Below are 16916 nucleotides of genomic sequence, written 5' to 3'. Positions count from 1 at the left end.
GGAGCCAGGATTTCACCCCTTAAGGGTGTGTCCACATGGCAGCTGGCAGCATGCCTCCCAGCTCAGGCAGACAGACTCGCACTAGCATAGCTGGAGTTCATTCACTGAGTACAGTAGTGTGGCCACTGCATCACAGGTTGGAGTTTGGACTGCCTAGCCTAGGAAACTGTGTGCACTTTGAGAGCCCAATCTCCAGCCTGAGCTGCAACATCTACACGGCTATTTTTAGTGTGCTATATTAAGACCTGCTAGCATGAGTTTGTTTACCAGACTGGGAGGCTTGCTCCCAGCTGCAGTGTAGACATACCTGGAACCTACAAAGCTGGGCTGGAGACCTCGAGAGATTGGTCATTCACAAGATTCGTAGCACTTTTGATTTTGCTCCTGGCTGAAATTTCAAAAGAACATTCCTTTCTTTGGCATTTCAGCAGCTTTTATTCCAGTTCTGACCAGAAACAACTTAGCTCTTTTCCATCTATATTCCCCAACCACTGAGAGAGGGGACACTTTTGAATTCTATAGCGGTCAATTAATAAATGAGATTTTACGTCCCTAATATCAATCTCTCCTATTCTCCCTCCCCACCAAAATAAACCCCAGTACCCACCAAACCACAAGCAAACAAATAAGCCACTGATAAGTCACATCAAATAATTACAGTTAGATAACAACTATAAAAGACCCTACATTTTTTTTAAAGAAGCAGTGTAACCTGCCTTGCTGTTTTGCATATATTTGGTGCAAAAATCTTCAGTAATAACTTGGTAAAGTGCCACAGGTTTAAAATCTTGGTAGTTCCACTCTTCATAAGCCCACTTGAGCAGTTCTTTTTCATTTCCCAGCAGTTGGCCATCAATAAAACACATCACGCTAGAGGAATACTCCCATGTTTCACCTTTCAGTTCCTGAATGGACAAAAAAAGAAAAGGAAAGAAAGAAAACTTTGTATCTAGTGCAGAAGCAGTCAGTAACACATACTCAGATCCCATGCTGATGAATGTGGTACAAATACCGAAATTAGGTGGATTCATATTTTTTCATTTTACTTGTTAGGTGTTTATGCTTTCTCTTCCCAAACTCCTGCTCCCCGCTCCCTCCCAAATCATAAAAAATAAAACATCAGAATCTTACAACTATATTTATCATCTTCTCCTGAAATTAAGACTGTCCAAAAGTTAGAGAAGGCTTTCCAGAATCCAGTTACATTATAACAGAACATGGGCTTGTCTACGCTACCTCCCTCTTTTGAAGGGAGGATGGTAAATAGGGTGTTGGGAGCTTATTAATGAAGTGCTGCGCTGCATATGCAGCACTTCATTAATCAAATTCCCCTGCGGCAACTTCGAAGTACCAGCTCACGTCTAGCCGCGGCTCACCCGCCAGTACTTAGAAGTTCCAGGGCAACTTCCAAGTCCCTTTACTCAGTTATTCTGGTTCTGCTGGGTCAGCTTGGAGGCTTAATATGGTAAAACCATTTCATCAAGCTAGATGTAGCCTCCATAATTATCGATAATTAATCAAGCATTCCCCTAGGGAAGCAAAGACTCTAAAGCCACATTTCAACACATTCATAGGTAAATTTCTGGATCTTGAGGGCTGTAATGATATACCGATTTTTTTGTGAGATGATTCTATCACCATAGCTTTAGCACTTACGCAATTTCATCAGTGTATATAATGGTGGGAGAACTAGTATGCAGCAACTTCTGGCCTTTTTCGCACAGCAGGTCCAGACACCAGAAAGTAAAAACACTGGTAGCTAGTCCACTCTACTTGCTGCCAAAGTAATGATAGAAAATATATCCAGATATCCTCAGAAAACACAACATAGACAGGGCCTAGTGTGGGCTTGTCTACTTGATGAGTTAGCACGCAACAAGCCAGGGTCTGATTCTTTGGCATACCAGATTGCTGTGCACTAACTTGTCACTGGGAAACAAGGGCAGTGTAGACAGGGGCAGACCCACTCCGTCATTTCCTAATAAATTATTTTGTTAGTCTTTAAAGTGCTACACGACTGTTTTTTTGTTTTGTTAGGATACAGACTAACACGGCTGTACTGTTACTACCCGACACAGGGAGATTGCTCCTATGCATTAAAATGCAGGAGGAAGTGTCCGCATGCTAAGTTTGCACACAGGACATTCATGCGCACAGGACATTAACAACTCACCCAACGGAGCAAACGGCTCGTCTCCAGGAACAGCGCTGCAATATACCAACATACGTAACCCAAAAAATCATAAAACAAGAAATTAAGAGCCAATTCTGCTCTTGGTGATATGTCTGCAATTTGTATTGATTTTAATGGAGACAAGGCTCTTGTATCACTTACATCAGTAACATATCTAAGAAGCAAAATGGATTAGAGTGGAATAAAAGTTGGCTCCATGTTTTGTTGCCCTTACTTGCCATTCTAGTAACTAATCATTAAGCCATTTTTATTTGCCTTTGGGACAAGCATCATTATGGTAAATATATATAAGGACCCTGATAGGCAAGTCAGAGTTTTCATTTTTTAAAAAATATAAAAAAGATTATTAAAAATAATAATGGTTATATTGATGGAGGCTATCTTACCTTCCTAAATTAGCTTTCATACAAGAATTAAACCATAGACTCAAGATACATTAATAGGGAAAAAATTACCTAACAACCCAGACATTCACTTTTTAAATATGATTTGTTACACTGTGATAGTGGAATGTACTAGAGGGCAAGAACAAATCTAGCTCAGAAAGATGTCAGTGCGGTCCTAGTGAAAGTAGCCCAATTTAATGGTGACAAGTATCAGAGAGGTAGCCATGTTAGTCTGTATCTTCGAGAACAAGAAGAAGTCCTGTGGCATCTTACAGACTAACAGATATTTTGGAGCATAAGCTTTCGTGGGCAAACATCCACTTCAGCAGTTGCATCTGATGAAGCAGGTGTTTGCCAACGAAAGCTTATGCTCCAAAATATCTGTTAGTCTATAAGGTGCCACAAGACTTCTTCTTGTTCTCAATTTAATGGTCTTCACTGTAATGCTGCTCACTTATATCAAGGCTGAATTTTGTCCCATGCTTCCATATAAAGCATAGTATCATCACTGTAGTATGCAGTGTTGCCTACAAAACTTCTGAAGTCTTAATTTCAGTAAAGAGTGTTCAAAATACTGCTGTTGTAAAAATTCCAGTTCAAAGAGAGCCTCAACTGTAATGCTAGACCGAGTTCAGAAGAGTGTGGTCCTCTATATAGTGAGGAAAGAGAGCTGACGCTGTCAAGAAGGCTGATATGTTTAATATACATTTTGCTTCCGTCTCCAATAAAAAGATAAATAGTGACTAAATACTAAAAAGAACAAGGAACACAAGCCAAAATAGGGAACGAATAGATTAAAGCGGGAGTGTGCAAAGGGAGGGGGGGTGGGCGGCAGAGCATGATTGGCTCCCCCCTGCAGGTTCCACTGCCTCACCAGCCCTCTGCTTTCTGCTGCTGCTGTCGCGAAGGGAATACCCGCTCCCCTGACCACTGGGCCAATCAGAATGTGCACAGGCTGAGTCAAGTGGCAGGGGCAGACAGCAAGTTTCTCAGCTTGATAAGGTACACTCCTGGGGTCCCTCCTTGGTACCCTTGGGAGTCCTCCCCTCAAACATCCCTCTCCAAGGCACCCCTGGAGCTTCCCAACACCCCCTTCACAAGTGTTCCACCCCCTTCCTGAGGGCACCATCCATCCCTTTCTGTGGTCCTCTCACAGGATGGGGCAGGGAGAAGACCCGGTCAATTGCAGGGCCAAAAAGTGGGGCCCAATATAAAAAGTTTGGTTACCCCTGGGTTAAAGGATATATTGAAGTCAGCAGGCCCTAATGAAATTAAACCTAGGGTACTTAAGGAACTAGCTGAAGCACTCTTGGAATGCTAGCACTTATCTTTGATAACTCAGAGGACAAGTGAGTTCCCAGCAACTGGAGAAAGATAAACACATTATCTCTCTTTGAAAGGGGGAATAAAGAAGAGCCAGGGCATTGTAAAGGAAGTCAACAATGTGACACCACTTCAAAAAAGCAAACAAACATGATTCTGGGATGTATTAACAGGAATAGTGTAAACAGGACATGGGAAATAATTCTTCTGGTCTACTGATTAGGCTTTGGCTGAATAGTGTGTCCAGGCCTGGCTGCCACATATAGACAAAAGTGTGGACAAACTGGAAAAACTTCAGAGAAGAGTAACAAAAATTATTAAAGGTCTAGAAAACATGACCTAAGAGGGAAGGCTGAAGGAACTGGATTTGTTGCGTCTGGAAAAAAGAAGACCAAGAGAGGACAAGAAAACAGCTTTTAAGTACGTAAAAGGTTGGTTACATGGAGGAGGGAGAAAAATTGTTTTTCTTAACCTCTGACAGCACAAGAAGCAATGGGCTTAAATTGCAGCAGAGAGGCTTAGGTTGGACATTAAGAAAAACCTTCTTAACTGTCAAGATGGTTAAGCACTAGAGTTCACTAACTAGGGAAGTTGTGAATTCTACATCATTGGAAAGTTTAAAGAGCAGATTAGACAAACACTTGTCAGGGATAGTCTAGTCTAGAAGGTGCTTGGTCCTGCCATGAGTGCACAGACCTGCCTGGACTCGATGTCCTCTCGAGATTTCTTCCAGTTTTATTGTTCTATGGTTGTAGACCAGTCAGACTACCCTTAATATCTGGAAAGACGCTGGAATAGTCTAAGTTTACTTGGTCCTGCCTCGGCTCAGGAAGCTGGAATACAGGACCTCCAAAGGTCTATCCATCCCTGTAATGGCGTCAACTCACTGCCACAGCACCTCCTGCTGGTTAGATGGAGGAATTAGCTTGTGTGGTCTCCAGCTCAGCGCCTCCCTCTGGCAGGTGTGTTGTCTGCTGCCTGTTCTCTCCACCCAATCAACTCTGGAACCATGTTGCCCTCTAGCTTGCAGTGGGCTGTTTAGGATACTCCCCTCTGGCAGTGACCACTCTAGTAATCCCTTGCACCCTTCCAGGGGATTCAGAAGTCCCAGTTCAATCCAAGTCACCCACCCCTGTGGCCCACTGCAGCCTTGGTCTAGCCCCTCACCTCACTCCAGTCTTTTAGGGCCACTGTGGTGTGTGGCTAGGTATAGTGCAAAGGGGAAGGAGAGGGACTCAGGCCCATCCACTGCTCTGAGTCCCAGCCCAAAGACCCTCTGGTGGAAGCCTTGTTCTGCCCTCCTCTTTCCCTCCCTGACTTACTTCCTGAGCCACTTCCCTTGTGGCCCCTTTGCACCATCCGGGCCTCTGTTTTGGGGCCAGCTGTCTGGCAGGCATCAGGCTGGAGCCTCTCTAACTCCCCTTAGCCTGCCCAGCCCTGCTCTACCATGGTGCTTGCTCTGTCTGGGAGCTGGTCCTGCCCCATCCCTGGCTAGGACCTAACTGACCCAGCTCTGCTGGAGCAGTTCCTTATATGTTCCAGCAACCTGCCCAGTGATTGGCTCCCCCAAGAAGCCCTCCACTTATTGGCTGGGGGAGCTGCTCCAGCCCACCTTAGCCCTTCTTTTGCAGTAGTGGGCACTTGCCCCACTACAAGCTCTATATTTCTATGCTTGTGATATAGTGACCTCCACTCCCAATAAAGCTGAATTCTTAGGGGCAGATTTAGCACACACACCAAAAATTGACCGAATACAAAAGGTGGCCTATTCTGTTCAACCCTAGCTGGGGTCTCTTCAGATTTGGATCCAGACTCATTGGCAGGGCAGTTTGGAGAAATTTGTATTTGCTACTGCAACTGCTGTAGATACAGAACATGGCTTTCTAATGCTGCCCAATGCTGCATCTTCTTCAAGCACTTCAAATACATGTAAAATAAAGTTTCAGCTTTGAAAAAGGACAGACCATTGCCCTCCTCTTTCAGATTAGACCTACCTTAGTTTTCTTCCCAAACCAAATCAAATACCTGCGTATGTTATTTGTTTCTGCACCAACCAAATGCTATTATAAAAAGAACTTGAAGAAGATAGAGAAGCCTGATTTTTTATCTACTTCACAGAAGCAGCATTCACTTGATAAATCAAAACTGAGTAATTCAAGCCCAATAACTTTGAAAAGACAAAAAGAGGCACCTTTTTCTTCTCCTGCAAATATTCATGCCATGCAAACTCTAACAAAGGAAGTACAACAGGCTCTGCAATCTTGGTTGGAAAATTCATTCTCAGTGCCTAGATTTTGAAAATAAAACACATATTTACTTACAAGAGATTCACTTAAAACATCCCATTATATTTTGTATCTTCTTATTCAAACAGAATGAGGTCATCTGTATTTTAGTTTGATTATTTGATGGTAGTTGTTTCACACTTGTAACAGCTCCTGACAGTTATGTAAGTCTACACAAATTATTTAAAATTAGCATTTTTAATTTAAGGTGTTTTTTAGCACTAGAAAAGGAAGGTTACTCACCTCGTGCAGTAACTGGAGTTCTTCAAGATGAGTACCCCCTGGGGTGCTCCGCTCTTGGTCTTGTTGCCATCTCGGTGCCTTTGAACGGAGAGTTTCATAGTAGTCCCTGTGGTAGCCATGCATGCATGACGCCTGCCCTGCACTCCACTGTGAGCTAAGTAATGTGTGTGGGGCTTGGACCACTCAGTTCCTTCTCTACCTCAGAGGCTAACAGCTCTGAAGCAGAGGGAAGGAAAGGGGATAGTGGAGCACCAATAGGGACACCCATGTCGAAAAACTCCAGCTACTGCTCAAGGTGGGTAACCTTCTGTAGGGTGCAAGAAGACATTGTAACGGTCGAGAGTGCAGTCCGACCCCTCTGTGAATCCTCAGGAGAATCTAAACAGACCAGTCTGTGCAAGGTGAAAAGCTGCAAAATAACTGCCATGGGAACTACTGCAGAACAAGGCACGCTTGCCAAGACTTCAAGGCTGCGCTGGCAGTAGGCCACAAGAGATAGTGATAAGGAATGCATAGGCAATTTTAGGCAATCTTATGGTAATGAGTTGAGCTTTATCAGCTAGTGTTAGGAGGCCTGTTACAGAGCCTCTCCCCGAGCGAAGCTCTGACGCATTGGGTTTTCCCCCACTGGTGACTGCGGTGTCTCTGGGGCTCCCATCGCGGGTGTCATGCGCTTTCAATAAACCAAATATAGCACTCCCCTTCTGGGTGCAGCTTTGTTTCTGGGGAGACCGAGCCTGGTTGACTACACCTTCTCTTCAAGAGAGATGTCACTGTGGGTGCTCCACTCTTGGTGGTTATAGAGCAGTGCCCTTAGGGTCATAGGGGCTTTGGAGTATGTTGAAAGGCTGTGGAAAATACTGCTCTACCCAGGTGTGTGTTTATTCTGGGGGCCACGTATAAGAGCATAGTGCTTGGCAAAAGTATGTTGCGATGCCCAAGCGGATGGTTTACAGACCTCTAGAAGAGGAACATTGTGGAGATATGCAGTTGATGTGGAGACAGATTTGGTGGAATGAGCTCCCACACTGGAGGAAGGCTGGGAGCCCTTGAGTTGGTAACATAGGCAAATGTAGTCAGCAAGCCATTTAGGGAGCCTCTGTTTAGATATGAGAGCATGTTTGGAGCTGTCTGCTATGGTATAAAAAGTTATGCAGTCTGTCTGAAAGGTTTGGTTCTGTCTTTATAAAAAGCCAATGACTTTCTGACATCAAACAGTGCATAGAGCTTTCAAAGAAATTAGCATGAAGTTTAGGGAAGAAAACTGGGAGTTGAAGGGGCTTATTCATGTGGAAGGAGGAGGGTACATTTAGTAAGAATTTGGGGCGAGCCAAAGGGAAACCTTGTCTTTAAAGAACCAGATGTGGGAGTGCCAGGCGGGGAGAAATCAGCCATAAGTAGGGTTATCATATTTGAACTTTCAAAAAAAAGAGGACACCCTGGAGAGGGATCGTATGTGTATCAGCCTCTACCAACTCACATTGTATTAATGTACTATATAACACATTAATACAACGTGAGTTGGCAGAGACTGACACAGATACACTCCCTCTCCAGTGTGTCCTCTTTTTTGAAAGTTCAAATATGTTAACCGTAGTGCCACTAACTCTCCATCACAACAGGTGGAAGTGATGGCAATAAGGAATGCCACCACGGAGAGAGGTAGTAAGGAGCAGGATGGGAGCAGCTCAAAGGGTTTCTCCATGAGGATATGACGAACAAGGTTAGGTTCCATGTAATCACCACAGATCTCACATCGGGACAGAGAACTTGTAAGCCCTTGAGAAATCACTTTGTGGTTTCAATTTGTGGCAAAAATGGAGATGCTATCTCCTTGTGAGATGCTGCGATTGCCACGCGATGTACTCTTGGAGAGCAGAGACACCCAATTGCTTGAGTGTGAGTGGATAGTCCAGAACCAGTGGGAGTGGTGCTTTTTGTGCATCCATTTGTTTCTAGGTGCACCAAGTGGTGGATCACCGCCATTTATGTGAACAGGTGGAGTGAGTGGAGAATTGTCTCCTGTGGAGGACAGCATGTTGCACCTGTTCTGAGCAGTGATGCGCTACATGTGAGAGCCATGAAGGAGCCAGGCTATAAGCTGAAATCTCTGGAGATCTGGGACATGGAGTTGTTGCAGCCCTTGGGTTAGGAGGTCATGCTGAAGAGGAAGAGGGATTGGCTGGTCGGGAGGGAGTGGTGAATTGACATGTGAGTGAGGAAATGATACCAAGGTTGTCTTGGCCAGGATGGAACCACTACTATAACTGATCATGTCTGTACAGATTTTATGTATGACTCTGGGTAGGAAAAAGTATGGGAGGGAATGCATAAAGGTGGTCTCCTGTCCACGCGATAAGGAAGGCATTGCCTTGTGATGGTCTCCCTGTGCCCACTCTGAAACACAAGATGATGCACTTGGTGTTGTGGAGTGTTGCAAAGATCCATGATCCTTTTTCATCATACATGAAATATTTGTTGTCATACCTGTTGTTGAGTGCCCTCTTGTGACATTGGAGGCCTATCTACACAGTTTGTCAGCAATGGTATTGTGGGACCCAAGTATTATGGGACCCTGCTGAAATATCGATGTTGTGGGAGATGCAAAGTTTCTACAGTTTCACTCAAATGTGAAATTGTGGAACTATTAACGGTGGTTTGTAACCTATCCTTTAAATCAGCTTTGGTATCCAATGATTGGAAGACAGCTAATATAACACCAATATTTAAAAAGGGCTCTAAAGGAGACCCTAGCAATTATAGACAGGTAAGTCTAATGTCAGTACTGGGCAAATTAGTAGAAACAATAGTAAAGAATAAAATTGTCAGACACATAGGCTACATCTACACGTGCCCCAAACTTTGAAATGGCCAAGCAAATGGCCATTTCGAAGTCTACTAATGAAGCGCTGAAATGCATATTCAGCGCTTCATTAGCATGCGGGCCTCCACGGCACTTCGAAATTGACGCACCTCGCCGCTGCGCGGCTCGTCCAGACGGGGCTCCTTTTCGAAAGAATGCTGCCTACTTCGAAGTCCCCTTATTCCCATGAGCTGATGGGAATAAGGGGACTTCGAAGTAGGTGGGGTCCTTTCGAAAAGGAGCCCCGTCTGGACGAGACGCGCGGCGGCGAGGCACGTCAATTTCGAAGTGCCGTGGTGGCCTGCATGCTAATGAAGCGCTGAATATGCATTTCAGCGCTTCATTAGTAAACTTCGAAATGGCCATTTGCGTGGCCATTTCAAAGTTTGGGGCACGTGTAGACACGGCCATAGAGGACCATGATTTGTTGAGCAAAAGTCAACATTGTTTTTGTAAAGGGAAGTCGTGTCTTACTAATCTATTAGAGTTCTTTGAAGGGGTTAACAAGCATGCGGGCGGGGGGATCCAGTAGACATAGTATACTTAGATTTCCAGAAAGCCTTAGACACGGTCCCTCACCAAAGGCTCTTATGTAAATTAGGTGGTCATGGGATAGGAGGAAAGATCCTTTCATGGATTGGGAACTGGTTAAAAGACAGGAAACAAAGGGAGAAATAAATGGTAAATTTTCACAATGGAAGGGAGTAAGTAGTGGCGTTCCCCAAGGGTCAGTCCTGGGACCAATCTTGTTCAACTTATTTGTCAATGATCTAGAGAAAGGGGTAAGCAGTGAGGTGGCAAAGTTTGCAGACGACACCAAACTGTTCAGGATAGTCAAAACCAAAGCGGACGGTGAAGAACTTCAAAAAGATCTCAGCAAACTGAGTGATTGGGCAGCAAAATGGCAAATGAAATTTAATGTGGGTAAGTGTAAGGTAATGCACATTGGGAAAAATAACCCTAATGATACATACTCTATGATGGGGGCAAATTTAGCTACAACAGATCAGGAAAGGGATCTTGGAATTATAGTGGATAGTTCTCTGAAAACATCCACGGAGTGTGCAGCGGCAGTCAGTAAAGCAAATAGGATGTCAGGAATAATTAAAAAAGGGATAGAAAATAAGACAAAGGATATCTTACTTCCTCTATATAAAACTATGGTACGCCCACATCCTGAGTACTGCATGCAGATGTGGTCTCCTCACCTCAAAAAAGATATATTGGCATTAGAAAAGGTTCAGAAAAGGGCAAATAAAATGATTAAGGGTTTGGAACGGGTCCCATATGAGGAGAGGCTAGAGAGACTGGGACTTTGCAGTCTAGAAAAGAGGAGACTGAGGGGCGATATGATAGAGGTATATAAAATGAATGGTGTGGAGAAAATTAATACAGAAAAGTTATTTACTTGTTCCATAATATAAGAACTAGAGGACACCAAATGAAATTAATGGGTAGCAGGTTCAAAACTAATAAAAGAAAGTTTTTCTTCACACAGCGCACAATCAACCTGTGGAACTCCTTACCAGAGGATGCTGTGAAGGCCAGGACTCTAAAGAGTTTAAAAAAGAGCTCGATAAATATTTGGAGGTTAGGTCCATAGATGGCTATTAGCAAGGGGTAAGGTATGGTGCCTAGCCTTTTGTTGAAGGCGGGAGATGGATGGGAGAAGACAAATCGCTTGATCATTGTCTTCGGTTCACCTCCTCTGGGGCACCAGGCATTGGCTACTGTTGGCAGACAGGATACTGGGCTAGACGGACCTTTGGTCTGATCCAGTATGGCTGTTCTTATGTTCTTATGTATAGAGTGAGTGGGACTTGGCTCCCCCTTGCCTGTTTACATAAAACATGCATGCACTGTTATCATGCATACACATTGGTTTTGAATGATGGGGAGAAAGTGATGGTGGACATTGTGAAGAGCATGCAGCTCCAGGTGGCTGATGTGTAGATTGGTCTCATGTGTAGACTATAGGCATTGTGCTGTGTGAGTCCCGAGGTGTGCTCCCTACTCTGTGCAGGAAGCTTCTGTTGTGAATAGGCCTGACAGATTTTCTGGTGTAAAAGGAACCCATGAAAAGAGATTGGTGGGTTGGGTCCACCAGATGAGGGATTGTTTCATGGTAGTTGAATGTGTCTCTCAGATGTTCATAGGGTGTTTGTGCAGCTTGAACCCCATCGCAAGCCATGCTTGGAGGCAGCGCATATGCAGATGGGTGTGTTTCACCACAAAAGTGCCTGCCCAGGGAGTTGTAAACATTGGAGCGCTATGGTTGTTGAGCTGTTGTAAACTGTTGCTACCGAGGCTTGTATGGTCTAGCAAGTAACAGAAGAATTGCTCATGCTGTTGTGGACTTTGGATATGCTCCTGTAAACTTTATTGTTTTCTTAGGCTGTAAAGTTGACTTTGGTAAGTTTATTTGTAGGCTGAGATTCTGATAGTAGCAAATGCTGCTAGTATGAACCTGAGAAGATGTCTTTGTGAGGAATGGATTGTCACATGGAATCATGCACCTTGGATGCTGAGGGCTGAAAACCAATCCCCTTCTGCAGTACTGGAATGATGGCAGAGAGTACTATCAAGCAGAATCTTTATGACTTTACGAACTTGTTGAGTTTGCTAAGGCCAAGTACAGGGTGCCCTTCATCCCTTGCTTTTCTTCTCGGTTAGAAAATAGTAGGAGGTAGAACCATCGCCCTTCATGATGTGGGGGAAGGGATTCTACTGACCCTATTTGAAGACAGTGTTGACCTCTCAGTGCAGGTGAAGTTTGACAGGAGTCCCTGGAAAGGCATGGGGTAGATATATGGGTGGTGGTGGGGGGGTTGAAAAGGAATGACCAAATGGATAACCTCTAAGGCCCATATGTTGGAAGTTATAGATAGCCACTGATTGTAGAAAGGTCATCGCTGATCCACAAAAAGTGGGACGGTGTTGATAATAACCAGAATTGGAACCAGGGGGAGGTCTCTGAGGTCCTCAACGTATTTTTCAGATTTGCTCATTGGGAGCTGGTGGGTGGGTGGGCCGGCCGGCCAGCCACTGACCCAGATGGCTGAAGTTGACACTGTGGCCTTTGTCCTTGTGTTTGCTGTTTAGACTGTTCATATGGTCTGTACTGAGTATAGGAGGGATGTCTGGGGCACTGATACAGTTGGTATTGGTATTGCCTCCTCCTGGCCACTGGAGTGTGGATGCCAAAGGAGTGAAGGGTGGCTCATGAATCCTTCATTTTATTGTTTTTTACAGCAATAAGTTTTCTCCCACCATAAGGAAGATCTTCCATAGTAGACTGGATTTCATAGGGAAACATGGTAGCTGTAAACCAGGAGGCTCAACGCATGACCACAACTGTAGTTGTTGATTGTGTTGCTCATCCAGTGCAGCCCACAGGGCTGTGCAGGTGATGGTTTGGCCATCTGAGACCACTGCCTGAAACTGAGGTCTTTTGGCCTCTGGGATGCTATTGACAAAGTTGAGGAATTTAACAGAGAGTAAGCCGTGCTAGTCTATACACTATCAAAACAAAAAGCAGTCAAAGTAGCACTTTAAAGACTAGCAAAATAGTTTATTAGGTGAGCTTTCGTGGGACAGACCCACTTTATATTCAAATTCGGAACATTAACACATGGTTTAAATCGTGATGTGAACTTTCTGAGTCACTATAGGGGCTCGTCTGCATACTTGGCTCAGTCTAATTCTTGACCTTCCCCCCCACCCCTCCACTCTCTGATTTGCTCACCTTGATTATCTTTTTCTGATTTGTCCTCCTTGCTTACTGTTTTTGGTTCTCTGTGCCTTAAATATTGGGTCTGTTCTGGTCTGGCTATGGTCTGAAGAAGTGGGTCTGTCCCACGAAAGCTCACCTAATAAACTGTTTTGCTAGTCTTTAAAGTGCTACTTGACTGCTTTTTGTTTTGAGGAATTTAGCGTAAATCATGTGGTCATATTTTGCAAGCAAGGTGGAATAACTGAAAACTCTAGATCAGTCTGCATCTGTACTGTAGCCCAGATCTGGACCACAGCTAGTCTGGATCCAGTCGCTGAGGCTCAGGGCTCTATGCCACAGCACCCAGCCTGCAGCAGGGCAAGGGGAGGGGAGCCTTGAACCTCACAGGTGAATCAGGTAAGCTGGGACCAGATTCAGTCCACAGGTTCTGCCAGGTGATGGCAGAAAGCAGCAGCACCGCTGTGGCTCACCTTCCTTTGGCTGGAGGAACAGCAGCTCTCAGCTCCCTGGAGAGGCTTTTCTTCCTGCCTCTCCCAGACATCACCCCTCTACTGACTGGCTTTAATTTCAGCCAATCAGAGCAACAGGAGGGTGATACCTGGAAAAAATAGGGGGAGAAAAGCCTCTCCAGAGGGCATTTCCCCACTGCCATTTCCCCAGCTGGGAGAGGGGGCACCAGCAGGGATGAACAGAGGTAAGTGGCCCTCTGGATCACTGAATCCTCCCACCCCAGCCCACTCCTGCCCCCCTGCTGTCCAGACCCCCACTCTCAGCCTGTTCCTGTACCCGCCCTTCCTACCCAGACCACTCTACTCCCACCCTCTTCCTGCACCCTTCCTCCCAGAGTGCCACAGCCGCAGCCTGTTCCTGCACACCCCCTCCCACCCAGACCCTTTACCTCCAGTCCACTCCTGACTTCCCCCCGACTGCTCTCAGCCCACTTATGTACCTCACTTCCCATCCAGATTCCCCAATTCCAGTCCACTCCCATACCCTCCCTCCTGCCCACACCCCACTCCTGCTCCTTGGCAGCCCCCTCCCACACAATGAATCCTGAACTCCCCTATTTTTGGTCCCACCCTAGGCCACCAGGAGAGTTAATCTGACCAGCAGGAAGCCCTGACCCTCAGTACCCGCTTCTCTACCACGTACTCACAGTGCTGGAAGTGAGGGGAGTGAAGTGAGGGGATTAGGTGTCTCAGTCAGGGGCCACACCAATGAGAGTTCTGTGGGGTTTTTTTTTTTTTTTTTTTTTTTTGCATCTTTTATATGGCCCCCCCAACTGATTTTTCTGTGACCCCTGACCCAAAAAATGTCCCCCCCCAGCCTAAATGGAAGAGTGGAGGAGGCATAAACTTGACACCCAAACAGGTCTAATCTTTTGTTCTGTGTTCATAGGGGCTCAACAGGATGAAGGTGTGCCTGAGGGATTTTTAAATAAGTATTAGCTTGAGCATCAGGTCCCTGTTCCATCTAGACCTCATTGTCAGCTTGCTGCATAAGGGCATTTGGTATACATGCTACTCCCCTATGCAGTGGACAAACTGAGACTATGCGTCTGATATAGGCATAGCGACCGTACATGAGTAACACCATTTGGAAGCCTGGTGAGCCCTGTGGAGTGAAATGCCTGACAAAGTTTTTATTTGTTTTTGAAACAACTTTCTAACTTTAACCTGTAAGTAAGTGTGAAGCAACTAGGTAACTAACAAACTAGGAAGGCTAAACTAACCACTCTTTTTCGTTTTCTGCATCAGACTGTGGAGCTCCGTCTCAGGCCAGTGACAGCTGAGAAGGAATTGAGGGTTTTGGGCCACGCATGTATGACTTCAACTCGCAACAGAGTACAAGGCAGGCAACGTGCATGTGCGGCCTGCGTGAGGACTGCTCTGAAACACTCTGATCAAAGGCACTGGGATGGGACCAAAAGCAAGTGTGGAACACCAACAGGGACACCTCACAAAGAAACTGCTGCTTTCCAAACTAACTACAGTTATACTCGCACTACCCCAGTTAGGGAGTGGGGTCATGTATTCTGTATAACACCTTTCAACACAGAATCTCAAAATATTACAAACATGAACACATTAAAGGCTTTGATCCTGTGGTGCTTTACACAGATCACGGCCCTACGGTCTGAGTATCTGAGCACTGGAGAAACATCTCAATGCAGGAAGTGTCTACTCAGCCCCTACTCCCAGTGCCTGAATTAGTGTTAGTGGTTGTAAACTTCCTTCCCTCCAACCCCAGTCTTGCCACTGTGTCTGCAACTGGAGTAATTTAGATTGCTTTAAATAAAGATGGACAAGCTTAGCAGCCAGTCTGTTTAGAAATCTAGGTCACATTTTTACACCTCCTTTTAAGCTCCCAAATACCTGCAAGTTGGGTATTTTTCTTTCATTTTACAGTTGGGGAAACTGACATGCAGAGAAAGGTAAAGGCACTTGCTTAAGGCTGCAGAGCAACCCAGATGGTATTTCATTATATTTAAACTATTGTATGGCATCACCATATGCAATAAATGCATTGGAACAACCAACCAAAAGATCTTATATACCACAAGCTTGACAGTATTACATGTAGATACCACTGTGAAGGGAACATTATAAATACATAGATAAGATTTAGAATTCTATATTTAGCATTTGTAATTTAATCTTAATTTTTTAAAATGATCCAGGCCCCACAGACATTCTCCTAATTTGCTTTGTATTTAACTAGAATGCCAGACACTATTTCAGCCATCTCCTGGCCCACGAGCCAAGAGAAGCTGAAACAGAAAGGAAGAATTTCAAACTGCCTGCTTTCTTCTGCTGGGAGAAGTTACCTCTGCTGTGCATTTCGCCACATGGAATGCAGGTTCCTTGAGAAGTCCCACAATCTCCACCTGCTGCAACTGAAGGGGACCCATGGTATCCTCACCCCACCGTGCACACTGTCTCCCCGTTTTGTCTCGTTTAGTTGCTGCTGTTGCTCTGCTGGCTGCCTGGCCTGGCTCCAGGTCAGTGGGAAGAGGGAATGTAAACAGAATAGTGCTCACCATAGCAACACCAATCACAGGGATAATGCTCTGCAGGTCCAACGTTCACTACAAGCATTAAAGATAGAAACTCTGCCTGCACATACGTTATACATATCCTAGTGCCCCGCTGCAGGGAGGAGATTGTCTTTAACTGCATCCTACGCTGTTCTCCTCGGACAGAGTTTTTCAAATGTGCCAAAGTAGGATAGTCAGCCAATGAAATAAAAGACTAGTACATAAGACAAAGACCAAAAAAATGAAAAGGTAAATGAAGACTGCTCAACAGACTGTTTAGATCATGGTTTCCCAAACTGGGGGGCATGAAAAAATTCTGGGGGGAGGGGCCTGAGGCAAGTCAGTCCCCCCCATTATTCCCCCCACCCAAAGAAAGAGCCAGCCTTTGCTTCTGGCTCTCAGGCCCTGCCATTTTATGCAGGCAACCTAGTGCAGCCACTATAAAAAGCAGGCAGCTGGTGGAGACCCATATGGAGCTAGCTGCCTTCTGCAAAGATGAGTGAGCGTGGGTTGCTGGGAGAGGAGGAGGAGGAGGAGGATGGGGATAGATGGGGGAGCTGGAGTGCCTGACTCGGGTGAGGTGGATTGGAACAGGATAAGAGCAGGGGGCTGGTGGTATACCTCGGTTTGTGGGAGGGAAGGAGCTCGGCTAGGTGGCTTGCCAGGACTGTGAGGCTCGGGTGGCTGGCTGGCTGGCTTGTGCAATTCATGGGGCTTGGGTGGCTGGCCCCCGCATTGCAGTGCTCAAGTGGCTCAGGCTGGCAGCTGGCCCTGGCAGCATGGGGCTTGGGCGGCTGGGGATGGTGGGTGGATGACTGGCTCTGGCAGCATGGGACTTGGGTGGGCAGCTTG

The 16916-nt window shown here is 45.6% G+C and overlaps 1 protein-coding gene across 2 annotated transcripts in view; it reads right to left on the bottom strand.

Annotated features, from left to right (window-relative positions):
• Positions 1-15971, bottom strand: part of PPIL6 (peptidylprolyl isomerase like 6) — a 33060-nt gene extending 17089 nt beyond the window's left edge. The window contains exons 1-3 of one of the 2 annotated variants that reach the window (XM_074988823.1): positions 15855-15938; positions 6095-6190; positions 717-905 (exon numbers count right to left, since the gene is read on the bottom strand). In XM_074988823.1, the coding sequence (XP_074844924.1) occupies positions 717-905; positions 6095-6190; positions 15855-15938 (369 nt within the window). Of the gene's footprint in view, positions 1-716; positions 906-6094; positions 6191-15854 lie in introns of both variants that reach the window. The other variant, XM_074988822.1, reaches the window with a different exon arrangement.
• Between the last annotated feature and the right edge of the window lie 945 nt (positions 15972-16916).

The sequence above is a fragment of the Carettochelys insculpta genome, chromosome 3, assembly GCF_033958435.1.
Source record: "Carettochelys insculpta isolate YL-2023 chromosome 3, ASM3395843v1, whole genome shotgun sequence".
In the NCBI taxonomy this organism is placed as follows: domain Eukaryota; kingdom Metazoa; phylum Chordata; order Testudines; family Carettochelyidae; genus Carettochelys; species Carettochelys insculpta.
Note: the sequence above shows the minus strand (reverse complement) of the source record. Positions and strands in the feature narration are given on the sequence as shown.